The following is a 26,786-nucleotide window of genomic DNA, read 5'->3' as shown; positions in this document are numbered from 1 at the left end:
TCATCCAGGGAAGTCGCTCGCGCGAGGTGGGCGTGTGCAGCGCGCCATTCTCCGGCGCGTGCGCACCGGATGAAGGCGCTACCAGGCGTAAAGCGTGCAAGGCTCTGCAATGTGCGCTTTCCGCCAAAGAGCACCCGGGGGGGCTCAGTGCGGGCACATGCGTCCGATGGCAGCGTGCTTGGCGCTGTGCCTGGCGAGAGCGGCGCTGTGGGCAGCCCGGGGCGGTCGTCGCACAAGTGCTCATTGGCCGCTGTCGGCACGAGAAAGCGCGGTTCGCAGGCTGGGTCGATAGCAAGCGTCTCCACGAGCGAGAGTGTCGGCAGGTAGTGAATGTGGATGGTATCGTTGCGCAAGAGTGCACACACATAGGGAAAGTCGACGACAACAGCGCGTGGGTGGCTGGGCCACTCAAGGAGTCGGGCGGTCGGCTCGCCATCCGCGCGAACAAACGCACCAAGCGTGCCGTTTTCTGAGTGCGACGTGATCAGGAAGCACGGAAGTTCGTCACCGTAGGCGGGAATCGGCACGATTGACGGGCGCGTCTTGGCCGAGCTCACCTGCGTGCTCTGCGAGATGGGCAGGCCGATGGGCTGGAGAGCGCCAGACTCGAGGTCAACGAGCGCGTATTCGGAGGCCGTGGCTAAGCATACACTCTCGTTGTATCGGTGCGCAATAAACGCGTCGCGCGGAAGAGGGATATCCTTGATCACGCGCCAGGACGAGTGGTCCAGCACACCTAGGAGCAGGCTTTGCCGCCGGATAACGCACAGACTTACAAATGTCCACGCACCGCTATCGACTTCAGCCTCATCCGTGATGACTTGGAGCACGCCGCGAATCGGCGGCTGGGCCGCGCTGCGGACGGGAGTAAGGTCGGGAAACGTAAGGAATGTGAGGGTATGATCGCACAGCACGGCCACTAGGCGCAGCTCTTCGAACAAGAGCACTTTTTCCACAGGTCTTCCAGCCGAGGACACGCTCGCGCTCGCGCGCCACACCCACGATGCATTCTCCGACACAAAATAGTGCAGAGCGCCATCGCTCGTGCCGACCAAGGTGTGCGTATGGCGCACGCTCACGCATCGCATCGCACGCCCGAGGTCAGCCGGAGAGCCAGCATGCTCACCCGTACTCGGCAGCACGCACGGCACAACCGGCTTGAGGGTGAAGAGCGACGTGGATGCGGACATGACCGTCCAGCGTCGCACCCGTCGCGGACCAAGGAGCTCGAGGGCCACAGCCTCCACTTAGGCCTGCCGCGGGCGGCGCAGGGGAACGAGGACTATGGCTAGGACGGTGAGCACGCCGAGCATGGTTGACGCCATGCGCAGGGCCGTCGAGGGCACAAGGCCGAGGTACAGGCGCTCAAACGTGATGTCGATCGGAATCGCCGCGGGCGCAGGTATCGCGGGCGGTGCAGCCCACCCGAGGGCAACCTCAGCGGCTCGTGTGAGCCACGAGCGTGCATGGGGGTGTGGAGCGACACGCACACCAGTAGGGTGCACAGTGATGCGGGCTAGAAGCACAGAGCATGGACGTGCCTCCGAAAGAGGCGTGGATGGGCCAGGAGCCTGTACATCGAGATCCACATCGGCGAGTATCTGCATCAGTGTGCTCAACATACATTCGCGGGCGCCGAGATGCGCAGTTGGTACCTTTGCGTTAGCGCCCAAGACCACCGTGTAGGAAGAGGCAGATATGTCTCGAGCCAGCGCTCCGACAAGTCGGGATACAGCACAAACTCAGAGGGGCCCGCAAGGGGCAGGTGGGCGCGGTGGGGCACGGATGATGCGTGCAAGGCCGGCCTGTGTGAGTGGGACGACGTACCAGCGGACCCACGCATCCGGTGCGGCTGTTGGCCCGCAGAGGAGAGGCCCTACGTTTTCCAGCGCGGTGTTCGCCCACACATGAGCCGCGCACAGCACGAGCAGCCCCAGGAGCATCGCTGGAGGACGCGGACCTCCACTTGCAAGTCGGCCGCGAGCGACGACGGCAATGGGGCACGGTACGAACGACAAGCTGTTCATTACGCCGTCTGAGTACAGCGGAGTGTATGGACAGCATGGTGCGACGACGGGTATGCGTACAGAGAAGAGCGTGATTGTGCCGTTCCATCTGTGTGCGATTACGCACCAGCCATGGACGGAGCCCGCGTGCCTGGCGCAGGACGGCCTGGTGTGTGACCGCGCGACGCTTGAGGCGTTTGTGCAGCAGTACCATGTGAGTCCTGCCACAGGTGAGCCTGCGTCCCTGGACGATATAATTCTGCTGCATATCGCGAAGAAGGACGATGGCACGTGGCAGGACCCCGTCTCGCTGCGTGAGCTAACAGACCACAGCCACCTCGTTGCGATCCGCCCGACCGGCTATGTATACTTGTACGACACAGTACAGCAGCTGAATCTCAAGACCAAGTGCTTGCGTGATCTCGTGACAGACGAGCCGTTTGCGAAGGCCGACATTCTCACGCTGCAGGACCCCCATGACCCGGCCAAGCGCCGCATGCAGGACATGCACCATGTGAAGCACCAGCTCACACTCAAGAGGGACGCGACTGGCGACGATGTGAATGCGGCTGCTACAGGCAGCTCCAAAGCTCTTATCGAAAAGATCCGGCGCGAGAAAGAGGCCCGGGCAGCATCTGAGACCCGTCCTGCGGCGGCGGCGGCGCCGGCGGATATCCCCCGCACGCGCATGACGAACCGCTCTACAGGTATGACGGCGGCGAGTTTTACCTCGTCTGGCCTCACGCCACGCACCAAGACAGAGCGCCTCGCTGTGGACGAGGAGGAAGTCATGTTCGAGAGCATCACGCGGACGCGAGCCAAGGGGCTCGTGCGGCTGCAGACCAACTTTGGCGCTTTGAATTTGGAGCTGCACTGCGATAAGGCGCCGCGTACATGCTACAACTTTCTTGCGCTGTGCCGACAGGGCACGTACAACGGCACCATCTTCCACCGCAACATTCCCGGCTTCATGATCCAGGGCGGCGATCCCACCGGCACGGGGCGGGGAGGCCAGTCGATTTGGGGCAAGCCATTTGCCGATGAGCTGTGCCTTCCAGCCGCAATGCGGCACACGGACCGCGGTGCCCTCTCGATGGCCAACAAGGGGTACAACACCAACGGCTCGCAGTTTTTTGTAACGTACCGCCCCACGCCGCACCTGGACGCAAAGCACACGGTGTTTGGTCATCTCGTGAGCGATACAGCGTCATCAGGCACGTATAGCGTTCTTGATGCCCTGGAGCGCGTGCCAAACGAGCCCGGCACCGAGCGCCCGATCCGGCCCATCCAGCTCCTCGAGGCCGTCGTCTTTGAGGACCCGTTTGATGATTACCAGCAAAAGCGCGATGCCAGGCACCGCCGCGAAAACCCCGATGATGAAGAAAAAGTCCGTCGCGACGCCAAGCGTCGGAAACGCGAGGAGGACAGGACGACATGGTGCGTAGACTCGACTCACAACAGGCTCGGCACACGCCTCACTTCGACAGACAGCACCGACGCTGCACCATTGAGCATGACAGATCGTCTCACTCAGAACGATGAACACGGCCTCGCAGGCCTTCTACGTACCAAGCCGTCCGCGCCCCGCGCGCCCACCGCGCATCCACGCGGCGGCCGTGCGGGGGGCTGGGGCGACTTCGCGCATTGGTAGTCACGTGATACCTCCTCTACCCCGTGGGGCGCTCGCCCCCCCTTGTCCAACGAAGCATGGCGTTCTCGTCAATGCTGTCTGGCGCCGAGTGCTCGGCATCGAACAACCAGCTCTCGCAATTTCTCAAACATGCGCAGACAGACCGCTCGCTGCAACAGGATACAATGCAGGGACCGACCGGACTCGCATCTCGTCCCGCGTTCCGCACGCAGCCCGCAGGCGCCCGGGGTGGTGCGCCAGAGATGGAGGCGTTCCTGCGTGGGCGCGATCCAGCATCTACGCCGTTTGATATGCAGTCCATGCGAGCCGAGATGGAGGCGGTGCGGGACCTCGGTGTACCCGCTCCGGCCGGTGGCGCCCATGCCTGGGCGCAGGAGCTGCACCGGCCAGCGCCACACGTCGGCGGCGCTTGGAGCGAGCAGTTCCACTCGATGGGTGCAGGTGTCGCGCCCGTGCGCCCTACTGTGCACACCCAAGCGCCGCGGCCGCACGAGGCGTCCTTCCTGCGTGGCCCGGGCGCCCCTATGCCCGGATTGCGCATGGGGCCGCATCCTCTGATGCCAGCGGGCCTCGAGCGCGAGCAGGTTTCAAATCGCTTTGTGGAATTAGACGAGGCGCAGTGGCAGGCACAATTTGACCGTCTGGAAGCGGAGGCGGCGGACACCAAAGGCAAAGGCAAGGCCGCTGAGAGTTCGGCAACCGAGGCGCAGGCGCCTAGCCAGGCAGACACCGATGCACTCTCTGAAGAGGCGCAGCTGAAGGAGCTACGTGAGATGGAGGCGCGCCTTCGTGACGAAGTCCATGACGAAAACCCTCGCTTTGAGGAGCTGTGGAATGCGCTCAAAGATACGTCGCTGCTGGACAAGCGCGAAGACCTCGCCGAATGGGAGCGGCAGCTGATGGAGGCTGTCGCCGACGAGGACGCGGCGAGCATGATGCATCCGGGCGGAGGTCTAGGCTACGGCGAGTTTGGACACAATGAGCTCGATGGGCTCGGTGAGGACGAGGCAGCCTTGCGGCGGCACTTGAACGACGTGGACGAGCGTGGTTTTCCGACGCTGGGCTCGTACAAGTACGAGTCCCACAATCCGTATGTGTCGCATGCGGCACCGTACGCTGAAGGAATGCGTCTCGTCGAACAAAATGGCAGTCTCACGGATGCAGCGCTGCTATTCGAAGCGGCAACGCTGCGCGACGCAGCAGCCCAGGGGGAGATTGAGCTCACGCATGAGGAGCGCTCGCGCGCATGGCAGAAGCTGGGCGAGTGCCATGCAATGAACGAGCACGAGACCAAGGCGATCCAGGCGCTCGAGGAGGCGGTGCGCCTCGACGCGGGCAACGTCGGGGCACTCATGTCATTGGCCGTATCGTACATCAACGAGGGATACGATCAAGCAGCGAACGAGACGCTGCTGCGCTACCTCGCCCGCTCGCATCCCCATATGGCATCCAGCAGCGAGTTTCCGACGCTGCCTGACGAGCAGAGGAATCCGTGGGCGCGGTTGGACTATGTGCGTGGACTGTACCTCAAGGCTGTGCGCGAGGACGCAGCAGAGCAGCGCCTAGACCCTGATTTACAGATTGGGCTGGGACTGTTGTTCTACGCGAGCTCGAGCTACGAGCAGGCCCGCGACTGCTTCCGTGCCGCACTTTCAGTGCGGCCAGACGACTGGCAGCTATGGAACCGGCTGGGTGCAACACTGGCGAATGGCGGGAACCCTGAGCTGGCGACGGAAGCGTACCACAAGGCACTCGAGCTGCGTCCTACGTTCACACGTGCGATCTATAATCTCAGTGTATCTTGTCTCAACCTCGGCGCGCACCACGAGGCGGCCGAGCATCTGCTCTCGGCGCTCGCGCTGCAGCGCACGCAGACCCTACCAGACACGCCCGGCACTGTGCCGACACCCATGCTCGCGCACGTCCAAGAAAGTCAGGGTCTCTGGAATACACTGCGCAGCGTCATGGTCATGTTGAACCAGTTTGACCTCGCCAACAAGTGCCAGGTCGGTACGGATCTAGAGGAGTTCCGCAGCGCAGGCTTTGAGTTTTAGGCTTGCTCCACGCTTGCACACACATCGCGCAGCGCAGGCACCAGCTGCTTGCGCGATGCACGCACGTCGCGCTGCGTCCATGCACGCGCCCATCCATGCTTTGGCGTGGCGACGTCGAGTGGCACTAGATCAACAAAATGCGTGTGCGTAGCCGCAAGCGCCTCGGCCAGCGCAGGTGCACCGCTCGCGATGCCCGTCGCCGGCACGTAGAACAGTACCTCACGCGCCAGTGTAGCATGCTCGCCGCCCGGAATCTCGTAGCTGGTCAGAACCACCAGAGCATGCAAAGAGCGCGCACGTGCAAAGGCATCCAGATCCTCGAAAAAGTGCGGCGTGGGGGACCATGCAGACAGAGGCTCTGTTGTGGATGCTGTGCCGATATGCCATGTACGTGGTGCATTGCGCGTGGCGCACTCGAAAGCCTTATAGTCGCGTCGTAGCTTTTCAGATGTGCTCAGATGAGATACATCGTTTTTGGTGTGCTGCAGTGTGTCGAACCAGAGCTCGGCGGCATCTGACCGAGCCCATGACGATGCTGGCGCGAGCAGGTCCCGCGCGGCAAGATCACATGCTTGCGCCTTGCCGGCGCGTGCGCTGAGCCCGATGGTATCAACGAGAATGGCACTGTACAAGAGGTCCGCCACGGTGCGGTCTACCCCCCGGGAGCGCTCGAGCATGTGTGTCGCTAACACGCTCGCACACGAGCCAGCGTCGCCCGGCGCATAGATGGTGCGTAGCGCCTCGCCATGGGCGTGTTCGTCGTTGTGGTGATCAATGATACGCACAACGTTGGCATCACGAAATGGCCCCGTTGCGCGATTGTGGTCGACAAGGACGACGCATGTAGACGCCGGAAGCAGCTTTGGCAGTTCGTCGACGCAGCAGAGGTGGGCAGGATCGATACCACAGTGAGCTAGCACACGCAGATTCTCAGGACGCAACACAAGGTCTGCACGCGGCGTCTGTACAATAGGAACCCATGGCGCACTGTCGTTGGCTTGCGCAAGGTACGCAAAGGCAATGGCACATGCCAGGCTATCGAGATCTCCGGCCTCGTTGCCAACAACCAGGTGCGTGCGCGGTGCCTGCTGGCGCTGCGCGAGAAATGTGTCCATTTGGCAAAAGGAGTCTCCACTTTTTTTTCGCGCTTGACCATGGCGACCGACGGGGCACCAGGCTTCCAGGCATATGCGCATCTCCTTGATGCGCGCCTGCTGCGCGCTCTCGCGGAGCTCAAGTACAGCATTCCCACTCCTGTGCAACGGGCAAGTCTCGAGCAGAGCTTGGGAGGCAGCTCGCGCGATATTGTTGCGCGCGCTCGCACGGGCAGTGGCAAGACACTTGCATACGGCCTGCCTATCCTGCAAAAGATTCTCGCGGAGAAGGAGAGCTTGGCACGCTCTGATCCAGCATATGTAGGCACACGCGCACTCGTGCTTGTGCCGACACGCGAGCTGGCTGAACAGGTGCATCGCCAGCTGGGCGCCGTGCTCACATACTGTCGTGACGTGGTGCAGGTGGCGAATGTCGCACGCGCGGTCAGCACCAGCGTGCAAAAGCTGCTGCTTTCTGAGAAGCCAGACGTCGTCGTTGCGACGCCTGCTCGTGCGCTTGCATGCTTGCAGGCCGGCGACCTCTCACTGCAGACGAGCTTGCAGTCGCTTGTCATCGACGAGGCCGACCTCATCCTGTCGTACGGACACGACGCCGAGGTGCAGGCAATTGTGCGTGAGGGCTTCCTCGCTCGTGCACACCAGACGTTCCTTACGAGTGCGACGCTCAGCGACGATACGAGTGCGCTGCGCGGCCTGGTGCTGCGCGACCCGGTAGTGCTGCGTCTCGAGAACGACACGTCGCTCGCTAATCACCTGTCGCAGTACTATGTCGAGACATCAGAGGAGCAAAAATTCCTTCTAGTCTATGTTATACTCAAGCTGCGGCTCATCCGGGGCAAGTGCCTACTGTTTGTCAATGATATTGACCGCGGCTACCGCCTCAAGCTTTTCCTCGAGCAGTTTGGGCTGCGCACGTGTGTGCTCAACGAGGAGCTGCCGGTAAACAGCCGCTTCCACATGGTGGAGGAGTTCAATAAGGGCAAGTACGACTATATCATTGCGACGGATGCGCATGACGCCGACGAACGCCGCTCAGGCGATGCCGGCTCGCGCGAATACGGCGTATCGCGCGGCATTGACTTTGTCGCTGTGGCGTGCGTGATCAACTTTGACCTCCCGACCTCCGTGCAAGCCTATACACATCGCATCGGGCGTACAGCGCGGGCGGGCCATACCGGTACTGCGCTCAGCTTCGTCGTGCCGCGTCACGAGTATGGCCAGAAGAAGTCGCTTTCATGCCCTACCTGCAAGAAGGACGAGGAGGTATGGGCGCTTATCCAGGAAGATCAACGCAAATCCGGCTTAGTTGGCGCAGCAGGCATCCAGGCATGGCGCTACGATGAGGATCAGGTCAATGCGTTCCGCTACCGCATGAACGACGCGTTGCGCAGCGTGACGAAGGCGGCCATCAAGGAGGCGCGTATCCAGGAGATCAAGACCGAGATTCTGAATAGCAAGGCCCTTCAAGCTCACTTTGAGGCAAACCCACGCGACCTCGAGTATCTTCGCCACGATCGCGCCTTGCACCCTGCGCGCGTACAGGCACACATGAAGCATGTGCCGACGTACCTGCGGCCACGTATCGCTGCAATGCCAGGTCAGACCGCGCCCGCCGAGCCGCGCGTGGGTTATGTCCCGAAGAACAAGCCAGGTCGCCGCACACGCAAGGATACGCGATCCAAGCCTGCCCGCAAGAAGCGCGATCCCCTGCGCACCTTTTCATAGCCGTTCCCTTTCGCCCTGTCACGTTTCGATCATGTGGAGGCTTGCCTTGGGATGGCACGCCGCGCCAGTGCACACTGGCGGCGCGTGGTGCCCGCAGTGGTGGTATTCCTTTTCGTGTACCTATACGTAGTTGTTGGGTACGGCTATTATGGTACGTATTCCATGACCAACGCAGTGTGTTATGTGCTTTTCTCTAACGGCGTGCGGTCATGGTCCGGTGTTGGCGTCCTATTTTTGCACGTCCTCTTTGCATACTGCGTCGCACTCCAATGGCGCCTGAGCACGGCGGTACCCGTGTATGTCGATGCTATATCATGCCATAAACAGTCACTCAAACTATCAGACCGGCCATGGCTCACTCTCTTACTGCTGCACCCAATTCCTCTATATACAGCGCGCTTCCGCGACGACGATCCATCGTCCGTGAAGTATATCGCTCATGCCACGAATGAGCGCGGTGAGCCAGAGCGCTGCTGGCGTGATCAGTGTCGCGGGCACTGGAAGGCTCCGCGTATGCGCCATTGCGGCGCCTGTGGCGAGTGTCGCTTCTTCTTTGATCACCACTGCTATTGGGTACGCGCCATTTTTCTAACGCCAGTTTGACTCCGATATTACATGCCCCGCGAGTATGCTGGCGTATCTGTGCATGATGCTTGTGCTATCGTGCCTGTGCCTACTCGCGTGCGTGCCACTCATCCGCATTGCCTCCATTCATGTGCGAATGCTTTGGACGATTGGCCATAGCGTCCCAGGAGCCGCCTACACATTCTGGTCCAGCAAATGGTCGTGGCTTCTAGGACCAATTGGCCGTCCGATCGTGGGTCTTATTTTGGGTACGTACCCACTACTCACCCAGCCTCGTATGCTGTCGAACTAACACCCTATCACAGTGGGTCTATCTATTCTATGACTGAGCCGCGACCCACTGTGCATGTTCCAATTGCGATTGGTCTTCTATGCCTAGGAGTCTTATTGCCTCTAAGTTTTTTTGTACGATCACTGTACTACCTAGGTGAAAATCGTCTTACGGTCGAGGTCCTACGCGAAAAGCACTTGTGCAAGCTGCAGGCAGATCCCTCGCCTAAAGCACAATCCAGATATGAGTCTATGCGGCCATTACGATATCGCTGGGATCCTGATCGACAACAAAGCTATTTGACACCCTCTGCCACCGTCGCGTCATGGTCCCTACTGCATGCCCAAAATCTACTGGGCCTATACTCTAGAGACTAAGCTGTGCAGCTGGACTACTGCATCTATGAGCCTAGCCCAGATTAAATGCTTCCTCTTGCCCCGTCGAAGACATGCAAAAAGGACTTGCTGCTCTTGTTGGAAATAAGTGTTTTAATAAAAAGATCGATCTGGGGAGTTGGGCGTCATGGCGAGATGTGCCGCTGCTTCGGGGCGTTTCCGTCCAAAGGGTCCGACCCCACAGCCACGCCTCCACAAGGCTTGGCACGGAGCTTTCTCGGAGCCTTTCTGTATGTATATCAACGGCAAGCGACTAAGTTCTTCGCAAGCACTTTCTGCCTCCGCTCTCGTATCATGGAAACAGACTACAAATATGCGGATAAAAGTGCAGTTCGGACGGTACGAGATAGCACCGCTCCATGGGCATCGCATACACTCTATGCGAAGCGCGTCTCGTACATATTTTGTGGTTTCGTGATCCTTGGGCTCATTATCCACCTCATTCGTTTACTGCGCGCGTATCGTCCGCGGCTGTCATTGCCACTGGCCAGCATTCCGGGAATTTCATTTTTGACAGCCATTTGCCGCATGTTTGGCTATCGGCGATTTAAGGTGTTGGGTACGTGGCTTCTCCAGAGTCACTATCTGATCATTATTGGGGCCGTCTACATTGGAACAATCGTGTGGTGTTTGAGTATGTGGCCATACTACCGCACCTCATATGCATTTGGTTCTCCTCCCCTGGCCTTGCGTAGTGGGATGATGTCAGCGGCCATGTACCCCTTCATGTTTGCCATGGCTCTCAAGTTCAACCCCATCTCCCTGCTTACGGGCATCTCTCATGCCCATTTGCAAACATTTCACCAGGCTACATGCATCCTGGCCTTAATTTTCGCGATTATTCACACGGCCGCGTTCGTAAATTCACCTCTACGAGAGGGCGGTATGAATGCTCTCAAGGAAGTCTGGTCCGCACACTTCACGACATACTGGAGCGGTACTGTTGCCGTATTTTTTATGCTCTGGCTCTGCCTTTCGAGTTTCGGAGTTTTCCGCAAAATGTCCTACGAGTTCTTTGTGGTGCAACATATTACGAGTGCGGCCTTGTTCTTTGGATTCTCATTCGTGCACTTTGAAAACCTTCTCAATTCGCATATCTGGCTGTGGGCTACGCTGGGTATCTGGCTGCTTTCAATTGTTGTACGCTCTCTTATGGTGCTCTTTTCCTCCAACTTTTTCTGTGGCCCTCGCGCCAAGGTACGTGTCTTGACGCAAGTGGGCAAAGAAGAGAGTCTGGATCAAGAACGACCCGCAGAATTTCTGCGTCTGAGCTTCGAGACCCCACTTCGATGGCATGCGGGCCAACATGTATTCGTTCGCTTTCCCGGAGTCTATCCATGGCAGGCGCATCCTTTTACATGCTTGTCAATTCCTAGCGCCTCGCCTCATCTACCCAACAAACTGGTCCTGTTTGCCCGTGTGCAAAAAGGAATTACTAGGCAATTGTACGATATGACAGCTGGACACGGTAAGGAGCATACTGTAAAAGAACGTCAAGCTCCTATACTTGAAAAGACCAGTGACATGAGCCCTGAGTCTGGTTCTAATTCTAGTATGGATGGTTCCGTGGACAATTCGCCGACCAAACATATTTTCCAGGACAAGCCGCTTCCTTTTGACCAGGATACACGGGAAATCACGGCGTACTTGGACGGTCCGTACAGTCACAACTACAGCCTGGGCATGTACGAACACGCAGTGCTTGTGGCCGGTGGTTCAGGCATCACATTCTGCCTTCCTCAGGTATCGGAGTTGGTGCGGCGCTCTGTCCAGGGCGACCCGATTATTACAAAAACCGTACATCTTATTTGGACCATTCGGTCCTATGATATGATTCGTTGGATCAAGGAGGAATTGCAGCAGCTTGATGACCTTACGCACAGGTCTGATGTATCTGTTCAAATGCACGTGTTTGCGTCTCGTGAAATGGTTGCCTGGAACGAGGAGCCTATGCATGACTTTTTGAATGTGCACCATGGCCTGAGGGCAGACTTTGTCTCTGAGTTAGACCAGCAAGTGTCCCAGGCCATGGATGCACAATCCAGGACCATGTGCATTTTGGCCTGCGCCCCGAAAGATCTTGTCTGCACGGTTGGCAATAAGGTTTCTTCTTTGAATGCTCGCATTGCTATGGGTGGTTTGGGTACCCTACGCGATGTACGGTTCGTACCAGAGCTCTTCTCTTTCTAAAATCTCGATCCTGTGGGTGCCAACTACTATGCACTGCAAACATAGAATTGAGTTTTCTTGGGGTAAATAGACAGTCAATGTAATGGGTTTCATCTATGATACACAAAGCTGGTATAGGTTCATTCTAGTTGTTTTCGTCTGAATTGGCGTGACGAACGCCTTACAGGCTGACAATATCGGTACAGTTGTGCCAACTGAGATGCCATATGGTACAGAGACTGTGCCTGATCATCAATGATCCATCGTCTTCGGCGGAGCGCTGCCAATGTGTCGGTCCACTCACGAAGCATAGTCAACTCATTGAGACCCTGGCGCCACAGACGCTTTTTGTGCGGCGTTGTATGCCATTTCAACTCTCGACGAAAGAGGCCCTGTTGGAAGCGCAATACCTGCCTTACAATGCGATATGCATCCATTTCCAAACAAAGGTCGAGTAGTCGCTGTATGGGTCGTAAATCAAGGAACATAGGATGCCACGAAGGGTCCATTCTAGCGCGCCAGCTACCCCAAGAACGGTCTACGCTCCTTAAGAAGGAGAGCAGCTTATCTGGCAGATCCTTCGAATGGGTCTCAGCCTTCACCATGGCATCCATTACCAAAAGAATGATATTGTTATCAGGCTCAAAAATATATTTATTTTGACGAAACAATGGGTGAGCCAAGTTCAATTCACCTTGCGGTCGTAAGTCGGTATGGGTCAATGCAGCAAAGGCTTGAAGAACAGCATTTGAGTCTTCCTGTAATTTAACCGCTTTGAGGATATAATATAGTATTCTAGGACCAGGTATCAGGGAGTTTGGGCTAGTAAGTAGGCGTGAAGATCCATTGCGAAGTATGCGAGCTTGACTCCGGTTAGACGAGCGACCCTTGTTTTCATGCAATTGTATATAAGACCAGGCCAAGTCTAGCGTTGGACCGACTTTACCTGACTTGGAATACAGGTCCAGCAAGGCAGCTGTTATCCAGGACGGAAGGGGTTTAGATATATTCGAAGATGTAAGCTTTGGTTTCTGCCAGTATTGCCAGAACTCGCGCAAAAACATGCTCCATAGTATTTGTTTTGCCACAACGTCGTTATGTTCAGGGGTATCATCGTTGTCATTGTCACTCGAACCGAGCTTAGAAGGCGTTAGATGATGTTGAATGCGAGTAATCATATCCAGAGCGCCGCGTGATCGAAGCATCGCAAGACACATCTGAGGAGTCCAACGTTTGCGAGGATGACGAGATGTTGCTAACTTGAGCATCACTTGCCAATTCCCTTGTTTTGCCGCAAGTACAAATAAGATTCCGTCAATTTTTTCACTTAATAACGCTGTGCCTCCAAGGTTTGCTCTTGTTTCGCTACTGCCCATTTCATGTTTCCAACGTTGGCTCCATATTTGAGCAGCTGGTTTAAGTCGCCGTAATGTACGGATATCGTGCTGTTGTGCTGCATAGTTTATCAAAAGGAGATTGGAATGATAGCTATCCGCACTCCCTTGCAAAAGTCGGCTGCGACTCTCCTTCAGTCGTTCTTGATACCATTCTAACATCTGAGCCGGAGATTCCCCTGGATCACTTCTCAATTTTTCCTGTAATCGATCATAGAGGTGCGACTGGGCCGAACGAGCTGATACTAAATCACCAAATAGTGCTGGTCCATTGTTTGCATTTGTAGGTATAGACGTCCAAGGTTGAGGAGTCGGTAGCAAGTCTTTCCAGCGAGTCGCTTGTGTGAAAAACCTCCGATATCTAACCCTCGTTGAAGATTGTGACTGGACAAACACACCTAAATATAAGCAAGCGATAGTACTTACCGATTCCTGTTCTGCGGAAATTCCACAGCATGTCCTCCTGGCGTAAGCCCCAAATCCAGCGATCAGTGCAGGATGCTTGGACTTGCATCGCAATCTTCGAGACCTGTCACGTGACACTCCTCTTCCTTGTTTGTTTGCAACATTCGTGGTGGCAGCCAGTACGATGGAGGATCCTGCTGAAATTGCAGTGCTTACCACGGAGTACATCTCGAGTATGTATATTGTCAGTCTTATGTTCAGGCTTAGACAATCTTCCTGCGGAAGTGTCGCACATATTGCGTGAGATTGAAATCAAGGATGGTAAAGTGCAAGGTAAGTGCCAGTTACTCACCGAAGACACACTCTCACGCATTTCATCTAAAGAATCGCAAATGAAAGAGGCATATTCCTCTATGATGAACAACTCTGGCACACCATCTAACTCTGACAACTCACAGACCAAGCTAGATAAGCTTTCTACTCGAATTGCGGCGGACTATTCGCGCGCAGAAGAGCTTTCCTCTGAGAAATCGGCCCTTGCATTAATGTTATGGCGCAAGGTTTATGCGTATCATCAGCGCTTGCTCCATGACCTGAATTCAATCAATGAGGATCTTGTGGCTAGTGTGTCGTCTTCGGTACCTAAGCCTCCTGTCTTGGCTGAACCTTCACAATTGCCTCTTCTGTTACTCAATGCAGGTATCGGCGACAGTGAGAGTGACGTAAGTGAAGTGCGAGTCCGGAGGAAGCGCGCATCTCATATAACTGAGGCGCCTGCTCGTGCATCATCCTATATCTCAGGCAGAGGCACTGGGAGAGCCTCATCGAATGGAGATGTTTCAGATGGAAGATCCAATGGCAAGGATGAGACCATTGCTGCGGATGGCGAAGAGGAGAGGGATGAAAATCTATACTGCTTCTGTCAGCGTGGTTCTTTCGGCGAAATGATTGGGTGCGACTCGGACGATTGTAAATACGAGTGGTTCCACATTGGATGCGTGGGTGTCTCTAAGCCTCTCCCTCAAACATGGGTGTGCAGTGATTGCCAGGCGAAAAATAAAAAGAGAAGGCGTGGATGAAGTCCAGCATCATAGACATGGCTCTTTTATACCCTGTATCATAGCAAATACAGTTCATTGCCAAACTTCCTCGATATGCTTTGTTGAGAGATCTGCCTTTCGTAAAATATCTGTGGCCACTAGTCTAGCACTAGTTACGCAACCTGAGAGTAAGTGAAATACCACTGTACCTTCTAGCAAAGGAACGCCGTAGCTCCAACTTCCACAGAACCAAATGCTTGGCATCTTCATGTCCCATAAGCATTTAGAGTCTAGCCCTTGCAAGATCCCTAGTTTGGGATGCATAGTATATTTGCCATTTGCCACCTCAAAATCAAAGAAGGACCTGCGAGCTTCGCGGCCAGAGAGCGTGAGTACAAACCGTTCAAAATCACTTTTGGAAACCCACGTGTTTTCATGAGGGAAAAGCCAAGGTAGAGGGTTTGTTGTCTGCATAAAGACAGAGTCTGGAGTCTGGTATATGACATGCGTCGCCATTGTATACGTAGGATCGTCATTTGCTGTATGAATAGGCCGAATAAAGTTCAGATCTCTCCATGCCTCTTTTTCTGGGGCGAGTATACTCACATCAGTGTGACAAACGACAGTACTCTGCTCGTAGCGGAGCTTGCTTAGCTGATTGATCTGTTCTTCACAATGTTCCAAGTAGGATCGCGAAACATCTCGATCCAAATGACCACACAGCTGTCTGAGCATTGCTGCGGTCTGAGGTGCTTGTGAAGCAAATATGATATGATCATAATGCAGATGGCTTTCCATTCCTGTCTTTTTATTTTCACACACGAGTTCAATGCCTGTTTTATCGCCCTCTGTGATCGGGATCATATCTTTAACAACCATATTCAAATGGATATGGTCAGCTTTCATATTGGCCGACAAAGCTGCAACCACTTGCGATACCCCACCTTTAACAGTAAAGTGCCGGTAAAATAAGGTAGCAACGAGGTAATTCAGCATCTCAGCTGCGGGTATCGAACGCACAGTCGCACAATCGGCTGTCATAATCGAACACAACATAGGTAATAGTAACTCAACGAAAAATGAGTGATAAACCAAAGAACTGTCGCACCACTCTCCAAAAGTGATCTTGCTGATTCGATGCTTGGGATCTCTTGTGTGGCCTGACTTGACATGGTACCACGCCACCACATTTAGTATCAGGTAGGACCATAGTATCTTGAAAATATAGTAAATGTACTGCAGGAATGTCTTACCAGGCAGCTGAAGTCTAAAAGCACGGCGGGTCGTAAGGCCACTGTAAAGGATGGAAGGCAATGGTCCTTGCTGGCGTGTCTTGGAGGCCGGTGAGGCTCCAAAAGAGAATGAAAAAGACATCGGGGCGAAGGGAATATGTAAATGTCGATACAGCTTTACAAGCTCTGGATAAAAACCTCGCATATTAGTTTCACCACATACCTCGCGAGAAAGCACGCATAGGCACGTCGATTCGGCGCTTCTGACCCCCGTACTCCACTGTTACGCTCTCTGAGTCCATGCCTAATGTTGCGCTACGCTCTAATAGCTCAACTTGAATTTTTTGCTTCGCATCTGCATTACCGCTTGTTAATAAGAAGGCAGTTGTAAGTCCGGCCAAACCTGAACCTATGATGGCCACCTTTAAAGGAGTCTCACATTGCCTATGGCTTTCCATTTACGCAACGAGATGGAGGGCCGTGTCAAATCTCCACACCACCTCTTGTGTTTGGTCCGGTCACAAGAAGTGTCAGTCATCAAGCCCGGCTTCACCGAGATTTTAGTTGACGTCTTGATGAACTCCTTGGCTTTAGTCGTTGGCTGATTTTTAGCATGGTTGAGCGGTTTCTGTTGATCCAGATTACGTCGTCATTTGAACCGTGCAGAGCGTGGACCTTCCTGGTTGTGTGACTGCAGCAGCGAGGTATTTTTGGACGCATAAAAACTGATGAGGTGGACATATCCCTGAGTCTTAAAGATGATGAACAAAGACCTGGGACTGTATTTTCGAAAAGATGGCCTCCTGGTCCCGACGCTGTACAAAGGATATAGCCCAAGAGTTCCAACCGTTTGAAATACAACAGCTCTACGATCGTAAGGGAAATCCAATCATTCTTTCAAAGAAACAATACTTTGATATTGTAGTAATTGGTTCAGGGCCTGCCGCACTTACTTTTGTTACTCGCATCCTTGAAGATCGCCCCGCGGCCATTTATCTGGAAGATGAACGGAAGTACTTGCACTGGCTAAAACGACAGACCCAATCGGCACCCACACTACAGACTCGTAAGCCAGGGAGAAGCAGTGACCGAGTTATTAAAGGTCTTAATTCTAAAACCAAGGGTCGCACAAGGACACAAAAACTATCTATTCTCATCCTCGACAAACTTGGCGACGGTTGGCTTGGCCAGTGGCACAGAAACTTCTCTGCACTGGAGATTCCCTATCTTCGATCGCCTATGTTTTTTCATCCTGATCCAGCTGATTTGGATGGCCTTCTTGAGTATGCCGTCCAGACAGGTCATGCTAAATCAGGTCCATTCACTTATTTGAGCGAAACTATGGGTCGCAAGCCGAGTTTTGGACGCCGTCGCTCTGCTAAAAGTGCTGTGCCTGAGCGCCCAGACCTACTGGAGGTTCCAGGAGTAGTTGGAAAAGAAGTGAGCAAGCATAAATTCAAACAAGCGAGGCTCAAGAAGCATGCACAATTGGTGACTAACTTAGGCCCTATTGTTAATGAGCGTGATCGGAGGGACTACCAAAATCCATCAACGCCTCTATTTCGGGACTTCACGAATCATCTTGTGGAACGATACCAAATCGAACCTGAGCGAAATGCCGAGGGAGCTGTCCGTGCTCTATCAGATTGGCTCGATGATATTAATTCTTCTCAGAGACCTACTGCTACACTCCTGCAAGCTGAAGTGACGAATCTTGACTACGGACGCTTGCAGGTAGCAAGCTTTGATGAATCATCAGAGGATATCGAAGGGTTTTCGATTGAAACACAGGATGGGTGTGTCATAGGTGCGCGCTACGTTGTGTCTGCAATTGGATATGGAGGTCGTCCCCAAGTCCCAGAGTGGCTGCAAGATACGTATCGGTCAAATTCTCAGTCAAAATTTTCGAGGACTGAAAGTTACTCTTTCTCCTATTCGGATGATAGCCAGGGTCAGCACTCCCAAGATTCAAAGGATGAGTCGACATATGAAAAGCCAACACTAGGCCTAAGACCCTGCTGCGCCTCTTACGGTGAGGGATGGGCTCATTCATCGGCAATATGCAATCCTGCGTTTGATTTCCCCAATGCAACTTTAAATGCGCACATGAAAACCGGTCAATCGACCACTGTCGTCATTATTGGCGGTGGCTTATCCTCAGCTCAACTTTGTGACCTGTGTGTTCGCAAAGGGTTTACGAAGGTGATACTGCTCCTTCGTGGCTTTTTTAAGGTAAAGCCATTCGACTTTAGTATTGATTGGGTCGGAAAGTATGCTAATGTTAACAAAATGCAATTTTGGCAGAGTGATAACGCTCAGGAGCGCATGAATATGATTAACGAAGGAAGGAACGGCGGAAGTATTAATCCCCCTTACTCAAAAGTTTTACTTCAACATGCGCGAAATGGAGTGCTTGAAATCAAGACACATACGGAAGTAGACTCTGCTACCTGGGATTCACATACTCAGAAATGGACGCTTATTTTTCATCGAAAAGACTGTTTAGACAACGAGACGCGATTTATGAACAATAAACAGGCTCCAGGCACATATGTCTCTTGTGAGGCAGACTTTCTAATTTCATCGACAGGGTCACAGGTCGGTTTCAGCACTTTACCGTTTATGCAAACTCTTTCAAAAAAATTAGCGGTCCCAGAAGTTTGTGGTATTCCTATTGTAAATGAGGACTTGCAGTATGGCTCACTTCCTCTATATGTGGTTGGGACCTACTCAGCCATCCAAATTGGCCCGACAGCATACAACCTTGGTGGTATTCGCGAAGGTGCCGACCGGGTAGCTGCAAAACTTAATCAGTTGGCAGGCGGTTCATCCGACGAACTGGAGCCATCTGCTGACGCAGTCAGTCAGTATGACTATTTCTCCTATCATTTTTTGCCGCTGGATTCTAGCGAATAAAATTGCTCCATAATATTGATAACAAGTGTCGAAACGGTTGTTTGTTAAAACTGAGATCTTCACTTTCCGGCATGAGGTTTACTCTCCTAGCCCTTCTGGTGGTGATCTTGGGCGTCTCAAAAGGCTGGGCTCAAGAGCCAGCAACACCTAGCTCCGAAAGCTCTGACGCAGCTGCGACAAGCGCCAATCCCCTTGCGACAGCCAGTTCTCAGGCTAGCCCTGAAACAAACAATGAAACCACATCCAGCCCTGATACGCTTATGCCAAAGGTGATGGTCGTGACCTTGTTTGAGCCGGAAAGGAAAGCCTGGATCGGTCGTAATTTCACCTACCCAAGGGTAATTGAGGTTCCTGGATTAAGCCCTCTTTTCCCAAACGTTTCTTGCACTAGCAACAGTGATGTCTGTCTTGCTACTCTAGGTGAAGGTGAAATAAATGCTGCTGCTTCTATGACCGCCCTGTTGTTCAGTCCTAAGTTTAATCTGACACAAACCTACTTTATTGTCAACGGCATCGCCGGTATCAACCCTGCTATGGGGACTATCGGCAGTGTGGGTTTCCCTAAATTTGCTGTCCAGTTTGGTTTGCAATATGGTCTCGATGCTCGCGAAATCCCTTCCAATTGGACTGATAGTTTCTGGAACTATGGTACTTCACAGCCTGGTGAATATCCCGGCTGGCTCTATGGAACTGAAGTGTTTGGACTCAACACAGGCCTGCTTGATAAAGTTTTCCCTATCGCAACTCAGGTTCAATTAAACGACACCCAGCTTGCGATGGATCAACGTGCGGCATATTCGCAGCCACCTGCCCGTTCCCCTCCTGCTGTATTCCATGGCGATGTTATGACAAGCGACCTGTATTTCACTGGTGCCAAGTTCGGTGATATGGCATCAAATCTCACATACACTCTTACAAATGGCACGGGAGCCTACGCTCTCACGGCTCAGGAAGACAATGCTGTACTTGAGACATTGGTGCGCGCCCACAAGGCTGGTGTTGCTGACTATGGCCGCACAATCCTTTATCGGAGTGCGAGTGATTTCGATCGCGGTATGTAAATGGCAACTAACACAAGCTCCTCCGGGCTCCAACGACTACGAGTATTTCATGAATGTCACCAAACTGCCTGACCTGGCTAAACCCGCTCTCGAGAATTTGTTTCTGGTTGGTTTTCCTATCGTCACAGCTGTACGTTTGTTTTGCCTTACAATAGATTACTTCCAACTGGACGGACTGGCTGCAAGTTCCCAATTCTACAATCCTTAGTGGTTACGGGGACGTCTTCGGCAATGTTGTCAACTAATATGCCCTGCCCGCATTGGGACTCCATACATGTGGAGAAGTTATAGACTTAACTTATGCATCTACCGCTAGCGTGTCGTTTACGTAGCGTAAGTTGTGGTCGTGCTCTGCATATTTCTCGATCAACTATTTGGACCATGTCTTCTGCGCTGGATATCAGACAATCTCGTGTACTAAAATCTCGGCCATTGAGCAATGATGATGCAAAGTGGGTTGGATTACGTGCCATCGACTGGAAAGATGCATCCGGCAAGGCGAGGGTGTGGGAATCAGCGGATCGCCGGACACGCGCAGGCGATGTAGATGGTACGCTTTGGTTACTGACATGAAGCTGTTGCAATTTTAGCCGTTGTTAAGAGACCATCTTTGGATCCGCATGTGCTCCTTGTCAGCCAGTTCCGACCACCCGTTGGCTCATGTGTGATTGAGCTTCCGGCTGGCTTGGTTGATGCTGGTGAAGAGGGAGAGCAGGGAGCAAGGTCAGCAGCCCTTCGAGAACTATACGAAGAGACAGGTTTTAGTGATTCGGCCAAAGGCGTTACTATCACCGTTAAGTCGCTCTCAACAATCATGTACAATGATCCTGGCCTAACCGGTGCAAATATGAAGCTCTGTGTAATTGACATTTCCCTTGACCGTGATGCACCTGAGCCTCTAGCGGAGCCCGATGAGGGGGAATATATTGAAAAACACCTGGTTCCCTTGCGTCATTTGAGCGAAAATCTACGAGGTATGATGCCTTTTATTGACACCAGAATTCGAAACCAAAGGCTATGCGATTGATGCACGTTTAGCCCATATAGCAGAGGGTGTTTCCCTCGGTATTAACCTATAGATAGTGTCTGATAGCATCTGTCTTCTACAAGGACTTGTTGCTAAGCCAGGGCCCTGCGTCTCCATCCTTCCGTTGAATCGCGGGGTGGCCAGATGTTTATGTGATTGAGAGTATTTTATTGGACCGTCGTGCCACGCGTGACGGAAAGGAATCCTACCACGCCATTTTGCCTTTCTGCGCCATTTACAGCGTAGAACCCAACTACTAGCATGTTGGACTTGCTCGCTACTTTTCAGGCACTTCCGATGTGGCAGCAAGTAATCGGCGGTATTTTTCTGGCGATTTTCTTGTCTGTTGTTGTCAATGTGCTCTCGCAAGTACTCCTGCCTCGCAATAAGTCGCTGCCCCCTGTCGTGTTCCACTGGTTCCCGGTGATTGGTTCCGCCGTGACGTATGGCATGGACCCATACCGCTTTTTCTTTGAGTGCCGTGAGAAGTACGGTGATGTGTTTACGTTCAAGTTACTGGGTCGAAACCTTACTGTGGCTCTTGGTCCAAAGGGCTCAAATTTAGTGTTCAATGGTCGTCTGAACCAGGTTTCCGCAGAAGACGCGTATACGTCCCTTACCACACCCGTCTTTGGTAAGGGCGTTGTGTACGATGTTCCGAACGCGGTGCTCATGGAGCAGAAGCGCTTTGTGAAGGCTGGTCTATCTGTGGAGAACTTCCGTACTTATGTGACACTGATTGCGGCAGAGGTCAAAGACTTCATTAAGACGGACCCTGCATTTTTGCCGCTGCAGAAGGGAAGCCCGTCGGTTGTGGTGGATATCTTCAATGCTTTCAGTGAAATTACGATCCTGACTGCCAGTCGCACTTTGCAAGGAAAGGAAGTGCGCGAAAATTTGGACAAGTCGTTTGCAAAACTCTACCATGACCTGGACTCTGGATTTACACCAATCAACTTTGTTATTCCCAACCTGCCTCTGCCTAACAACTTCCGCCGTGACCGTGCGCAGCGTCAAATGAGTGACTTTTACATGGGCATCATTAAAAAGCGCCGTGAGGGAAGCATCGAGGGTACGGAACATGATATGATCAATGCCCTTATGGAACAATCCTACAAGAATGGACGTGAGATTAACGACAGAGAGATCGCTCATATGATGATTGCTCTTCTTATGGCGGGTCAACACACTTCGAGTGCCACAGGTAGCTGGGCAATGCTTCGCTTGGCAAGCCGTCCTGAGTTTATCGAGGAGCTGTACGAAGAGCAGGTCAAAGTTTTCAGCGATGGTGCTGGTGGTTTCTCTCCTTTGGACTATGACATTCAAAAGTCGTCGCTACCGGTTCTTGACGCGGTGATTCGTGAGACACTGCGCATGCATCCTCCGATTCACAGCCTTATGCGTAAGGTGAAGTCGGATATTCCTGTTCCTCCTACTCTGGCCGCGCCCAAGTCTTCCAAGCCAGGTGACAACAATGCGTATGTTATCCCCAAGGGTCACTATGTGATTGCGGCTCCTGGTGTGTCGCAGATCGATCCCCATCTCTGGGAAGATGCGGATGTATTTGACCCGCATCGCTGGTTGGGTGATCGCGCAAAGAAGTACGAACAGTCAGACGACAAGCAAGAGGATTTCGGTTGGGGTATGGTCAGCACAGGCGCGAACAGCCCCTACCTGCCCTTCGGCGCTGGCCGCCACCGCTGCATTGGTGAGCAGTTTGCTTATCTCCAGCTAGGCACGATTATCGCTACATTTGTGCGCGCCTTCAAGTGGCGTCTGGAAGACAAGCTTCCTCTGCCTGACTACACATCGATGGTCGTCTTGCCGTCGCAGCCGGCCAACGTGGTGTTCACCCCTCGCAAGTGAGCCACGAGGTGGAGTCACTGCAAATGCGGGGTAATCTGGGTTACATAATCCGCACCAAAGACACCAATCCCCCACATATTGGTTTTGCAACCTGTACTTCTCTCCATAATCTTGCAAACTTGCGCCAAAATAGCTACTTCAGTAGAGATGTCAGGTTTGTGTGATATATCAGTGGGCTTAAGAGTCTAAAAACTATGTGTTTATCCCCGACGCTCAGCGACACGCACCAAGTCAGCGACGACGCCCATGGCTGTGACATCAGCGCCAGCCCCGGCGCCTTGAACTAGCAAAGGACGGGGGTATCGTTCAGTAGTGAACGAAATGATATTGTCAGACCCTCCCAGGGAGGTGGCAAAGGGATGATCAGCCGGGTACGATTCGAGACCAGCCTTAATAATGTTCTTTTCAACGTCGATCAGGCCGACGTAGCGCAGGACACACTTCCTCTCTTGGGCACTTGCACGAAGTTGATCGAATTCACCATCAAACTCGGGCAAACGCTTCACATAGTTATCAGCGTTTTGCTCGCCCGCCAAACCGGAGGGGGTCAGGGACTGGGTGTTGACGGAATTGAAGCCCTCAGGAAGCTTGTCGGCAAGCTCCGGAACCAGGCGCGAGAGAATCGTGAGCTTTCGGGCAACATCAGAGCCAGATAAGTCATCTCCAGGGTGGGGTTCCGTGTAGCCATTTTCACGAGCCACACGAACAATGTCGCTAAACTTGGAGCTGCTGCCAGAGGCAGGGCTGAACTCATTGAAAATGTAACTCATGGTACCGCTGAGAACGCCTTCAATCTTTTTAATCTTGTCCCCCGTAACAATCAAGTCATTGAGAGTGCCGATAATAGGAAGTCCAGCACCTACGGTACTTTCTTGGTACGTGAGAGGGCCGTTAGGCTTAGCCTTGGCGTTCACAATCGCCTTGAACAAGTCCAAGGATCCAGAAAAGGCCTTTTTGTTGGGAGTCACGACACTAAAGCCAGCTTCCAAAAACGAAGGATAAAAGGAGGCCACGTCATCACTAGACGTATTGTCGATAACGGCAATGTGGCGCTGGTTCGCGGCCTCCAGCTCCTTAAGCGAGCTCACAAGTTTTTCAAGAGAAAGTGCAGCAACCGGGCTGGCATTCAGCTGCGTCTTCCAATCCTGAAGCGAGAGGCCTTGACCATGCTGCGCCAATAGCGTCTTCTTGCTGTTCTGCAGCGCGATGACGCGAAGCGCAGAAAGTGCCGGCACAGTGGCGAGTTGACGCAGCACAGATGATCCGACCAGACCCACACCTGAACTGTCAGATAGATAGATACGAACCGATAATAGCAACGTCGATTTGTCCTGACATGGCGTACGGGAGAAAGGGAAGCTGGGCAACCGGGGATCCAAGCGCTCCACGTGACGGAAACGTGGGGTTGCCGAAATTGCCATAGCCACGCTCGCTTGTAGGCGGTCATGAGCGAGTCGGTGTCAGTGCATCCCCGCCGGGATCTCGTGCGGCCAGGATGGGCGCATAACTACAGTCACGCAAATGAAGAGCCGCCAACTTATTCAGATTCGTTACGATGGCTGTTGTATAATTCGCTTCGCCCTGCCTTCATTATAGCACATGGCCTAGCTGCATTTGTGTCCATTGTACTAGCTGCAATTCATTGGAGATCACTTTCTCTAGAAGATGGAAAGGTGAAGACACTGTCTATCGTTTCTGCATTATTGTTCACGTTGGTTTTCCTAATCGAATTGGTGGGTTTCCTGATGGGCCTTGCTGCCCATGTAGGGATGGTAAAGCTATTCAGTCGCACTTGTATTGTGGCACTTATCATGGCGCTCATTGCCCAAGTGGTGTCGCTTGCGAACATCTACGCCAATCGGCATCCCATGATCTCTCAATGTATCGCGTATGAATCTCGTTATACTGGTGATGTGGAACAATCGGGGGATGATGCTACTGTCGGATTGAGTGCCAGCGAAATTTGCTCAGATATGTGGCATTCATCGGCCATTTGGAATATTGTATGGCTGGTTTTGATTACTCTTGTTGGCACCTTAATTTACGTGCTCACCCTTCGCTACCTGAGCAAAATCCAGGATCCCGGCGCAGGCACTCGACTAACACGCCCGTATACCGCTGACGATAACCATGACCCTGAAATGTCGAATGCATACCCCATGAGTACAATGCCGTATTCTATGTTTGGCAGAGATGAGTTGGATACGCGCGATGATGCTTTCGACGACCCTAAGATCGATTTTGACACCGACGCCTGGGAATACCCCCACATTGATCATGATGCGGAAGAGGATGAGTTTTTGAACTCGATCCCCTTATCCACGAAAGAACCGACAATTATTATGAAACCGACTCGTGCTGCTCGCTCTGAGTCTATGTATCATACGTAGCATGTACAGCCTATGATAAAGTATCTTCCTAGTGCTTGTCGTCTTTCGAGGACAGACCATCGGTGCGCACATTGTAGCCATAACCACCAGCTGGGACATTGGGCACCTGGTCAGGTACACCCTCGTAATGGACTAGGGTTAGTCTGAGGTCACGTACGCTGCATAACATCGTAGTTAGCGATAAACTTCCATCCGTTGGGGCCCATATGGTACAGGTTGATAGTCTGTCATTAGTTCAAACAAACTTACGTTTCCTGAGTACGCATCGCGGTGCGTAGCGGCGTAGATGCTTCGGCGGCCGAGGTCAAGCGCCTCTTCGTCCGACAGATCCCAGTGGTATCCCTGGTCCAACACACCGTATGCAAATGTCGAACCCGAGCCGACAGAAAACAAATCACCCTTCATACGCGATCCATCCGAGTCCACGTAAAAAATGGCAGGACCCGTCTTGTCCCATCCACAGATCATTGTGCCCATGCTCAGGCCCATGCCCTTGTAAGAGTAGACTAGGTTGCTTAGAATTTTAGAGGCGGCAGCCACCGAAATGCGCTCCTTATTCCGCAATTCGTGCAAGCGACACTGAATGCCAAGGTAAGTTTCCCAGTACTGGCAGTCTGCTGCACCACCTGCCATCGTACCAAGGAGGTAGGGATTAATTTCAATCACCTTTTTGACAGAGCCTGACGCGATATAGGAGCCAGCAGAGGCGCGAGAGTCCACAGCCACCACTACACCACCTTTGTATCGGAAAGCAAGCGTCGTCGTGCCGTGGTTGAGCTTGATCCGAGCGTTTTGGTTCGTAGAATCCACATCGGTAAATTGGGCCAAGAAGCGACCAGGGTCAGAAGCGGGCAAAGAGAACTGAGAGTTTAGTGCGCCTTGATCCTCTTCAAGATCCCGGATAGGGAGAAGATCCGAAGGGGCGAACTTGCTCAACACACTGTTCATTGCAGTCGACGCAAGCAACAAGCGGTGAACCACCGACGCGCAAGCGTGATCAAGTAAGCCCTACTAGGTACAATTACATGTCTAATGGGATGCCACGCGCATGGCCGCCGAGGTGGAGGGCACGAAGGCCAGCGGCTGCTGGAAATGCTGCGTGAAGACCGCGTACGCGTTGTCGAAGTTGGCCATGGGTAAGCTGTCAGTACGATGTTGAGTATCACTGATCATCTCAATAATACCGTTGCCCAATGAAGACGTGTTTTCATACACTTGCATATCTCCGTCGGTGGCGCGATAAGATATTCGAAAGGGCATGTGGTCAAACTGTGAGCAGTAAGCTTGATACTCGCGGGCTTCGGCTCGTGATATGTAGGGCGCCAATGTGCGTTGCACTAAAGACTCGAGTGTGTTGGTATGATCATGGTTTGGCTTTTCAGAGCCACGGGACGTCACATGAGGGCCTGCACCCTCGTTGCTGGCGGGCTGGCCGGGCGTCTTCCCTGGTAGTTTGTGGCGTAAGCCCTGTGAGGAGCCCATCC

The 26,786-nt window shown here is 53.3% G+C and overlaps 10 protein-coding genes across 10 annotated transcripts; 7 read left to right on the top strand and 3 right to left on the bottom strand.

The window, feature by feature from the left end:
• Window positions 1–1,995: 1,995 nt before the first annotated feature.
• Window positions 1,996–3,657, top strand: MSY001_1759 (uncharacterized protein; the record flags this gene model as incomplete). The annotated part of the gene is made up of 1 exon (XM_018883575.1): window positions 1,996–3,657. The coding sequence occupies one exon, from the start codon at window positions 1,996–1,998 to the stop codon at window positions 3,655–3,657; it is 1,662 nt and encodes a 553-aa protein (XP_018740321.1).
• A 56-nt stretch (window positions 3,658–3,713) lies between these two features.
• Window positions 3,714–5,704, top strand: MSY001_1758 (uncharacterized protein; the record flags this gene model as incomplete). Its single annotated transcript, XM_018883574.1, has 2 exons — window positions 3,714–5,629; window positions 5,680–5,704. The coding sequence occupies 2 exons, from the start codon at window positions 3,714–3,716 to the stop codon at window positions 5,702–5,704; spliced, it is 1,941 nt and encodes a 646-aa protein (XP_018740320.1).
• Window positions 5,705–5,707: 3 nt separating this feature from the next.
• Window positions 5,708–6,826, bottom strand: MSY001_1757 (uncharacterized protein; the record flags this gene model as incomplete). Its single annotated transcript, XM_018883573.1, has 1 exon — window positions 5,708–6,826. One exon carries the CDS (start codon window positions 6,824–6,826, stop codon window positions 5,708–5,710), a length of 1,119 nt encoding a protein of 372 aa, XP_018740319.1.
• Window positions 6,827–6,865: 39 nt separating this feature from the next.
• Window positions 6,866–8,551, top strand: MSY001_1756 (uncharacterized protein; the record flags this gene model as incomplete). The annotated part of the gene is made up of 1 exon (XM_018883572.1): window positions 6,866–8,551. The coding sequence occupies one exon, from the start codon at window positions 6,866–6,868 to the stop codon at window positions 8,549–8,551; it is 1,686 nt and encodes a 561-aa protein (XP_018740318.1).
• A 1,779-nt stretch (window positions 8,552–10,330) lies between these two features.
• On the top strand, window positions 10,331–11,992 carry MSY001_1755 (uncharacterized protein; the record flags this gene model as incomplete). The annotated part of the gene is made up of 1 exon (XM_018883571.1): window positions 10,331–11,992. One exon carries the CDS (start codon window positions 10,331–10,333, stop codon window positions 11,990–11,992), a length of 1,662 nt encoding a protein of 553 aa, XP_018740317.1.
• Window positions 11,993–18,446: 6,454 nt separating this feature from the next.
• On the top strand, window positions 18,447–20,227 carry MSY001_1754 (uncharacterized protein; the record flags this gene model as incomplete). The annotated part of the gene is made up of 6 exons (XM_018883570.1): window positions 18,447–18,478; window positions 18,633–18,640; window positions 18,690–18,905; window positions 19,049–19,296; window positions 19,435–20,011; window positions 20,175–20,227. 6 exons carry the CDS (start codon window positions 18,447–18,449, stop codon window positions 20,225–20,227), a joined length of 1,134 nt encoding a protein of 377 aa, XP_018740316.1.
• Window positions 20,228–20,400: 173 nt separating this feature from the next.
• MSY001_1753 (uncharacterized protein) lies at window positions 20,401–21,046 on the top strand (the record flags this gene model as incomplete). Its single annotated transcript, XM_018883569.1, has 2 exons — window positions 20,401–20,569; window positions 20,595–21,046. 2 exons carry the CDS (start codon window positions 20,401–20,403, stop codon window positions 21,044–21,046), a joined length of 621 nt encoding a protein of 206 aa, XP_018740315.1.
• Window positions 21,047–21,307: 261 nt separating this feature from the next.
• Window positions 21,308–22,912, top strand: MSY001_1752 (uncharacterized protein; the record flags this gene model as incomplete). The annotated part of the gene is made up of 1 exon (XM_018883568.1): window positions 21,308–22,912. The coding sequence occupies one exon, from the start codon at window positions 21,308–21,310 to the stop codon at window positions 22,910–22,912; it is 1,605 nt and encodes a 534-aa protein (XP_018740314.1).
• Window positions 22,913–23,112: 200 nt separating this feature from the next.
• MSY001_1751 (uncharacterized protein) lies at window positions 23,113–24,250 on the bottom strand (the record flags this gene model as incomplete). Its single annotated transcript, XM_018883567.1, has 2 exons — window positions 23,113–24,191; window positions 24,220–24,250. The coding sequence occupies 2 exons, from the start codon at window positions 24,248–24,250 to the stop codon at window positions 23,113–23,115; spliced, it is 1,110 nt and encodes a 369-aa protein (XP_018740313.1).
• A 1,080-nt stretch (window positions 24,251–25,330) lies between these two features.
• MSY001_1750 (uncharacterized protein) lies at window positions 25,331–26,250 on the bottom strand (the record flags this gene model as incomplete). Its single annotated transcript, XM_018883566.1, has 2 exons — window positions 25,331–25,434; window positions 25,548–26,250. The coding sequence occupies 2 exons, from the start codon at window positions 26,248–26,250 to the stop codon at window positions 25,331–25,333; spliced, it is 807 nt and encodes a 268-aa protein (XP_018740312.1).
• Window positions 26,251–26,786: the final 536 nt, after the last annotated feature.

Source organism: Malassezia sympodialis, genomic scaffold, assembly GCF_000349305.1.
Source record: "Malassezia sympodialis ATCC 42132 genomic scaffold, msy_sf_8, whole genome shotgun sequence".
Taxonomy (NCBI): domain Eukaryota; kingdom Fungi; phylum Basidiomycota; class Malasseziomycetes; order Malasseziales; family Malasseziaceae; genus Malassezia; species Malassezia sympodialis.
Note: the sequence above shows the minus strand (reverse complement) of the source record. Positions and strands in the feature narration are given on the sequence as shown.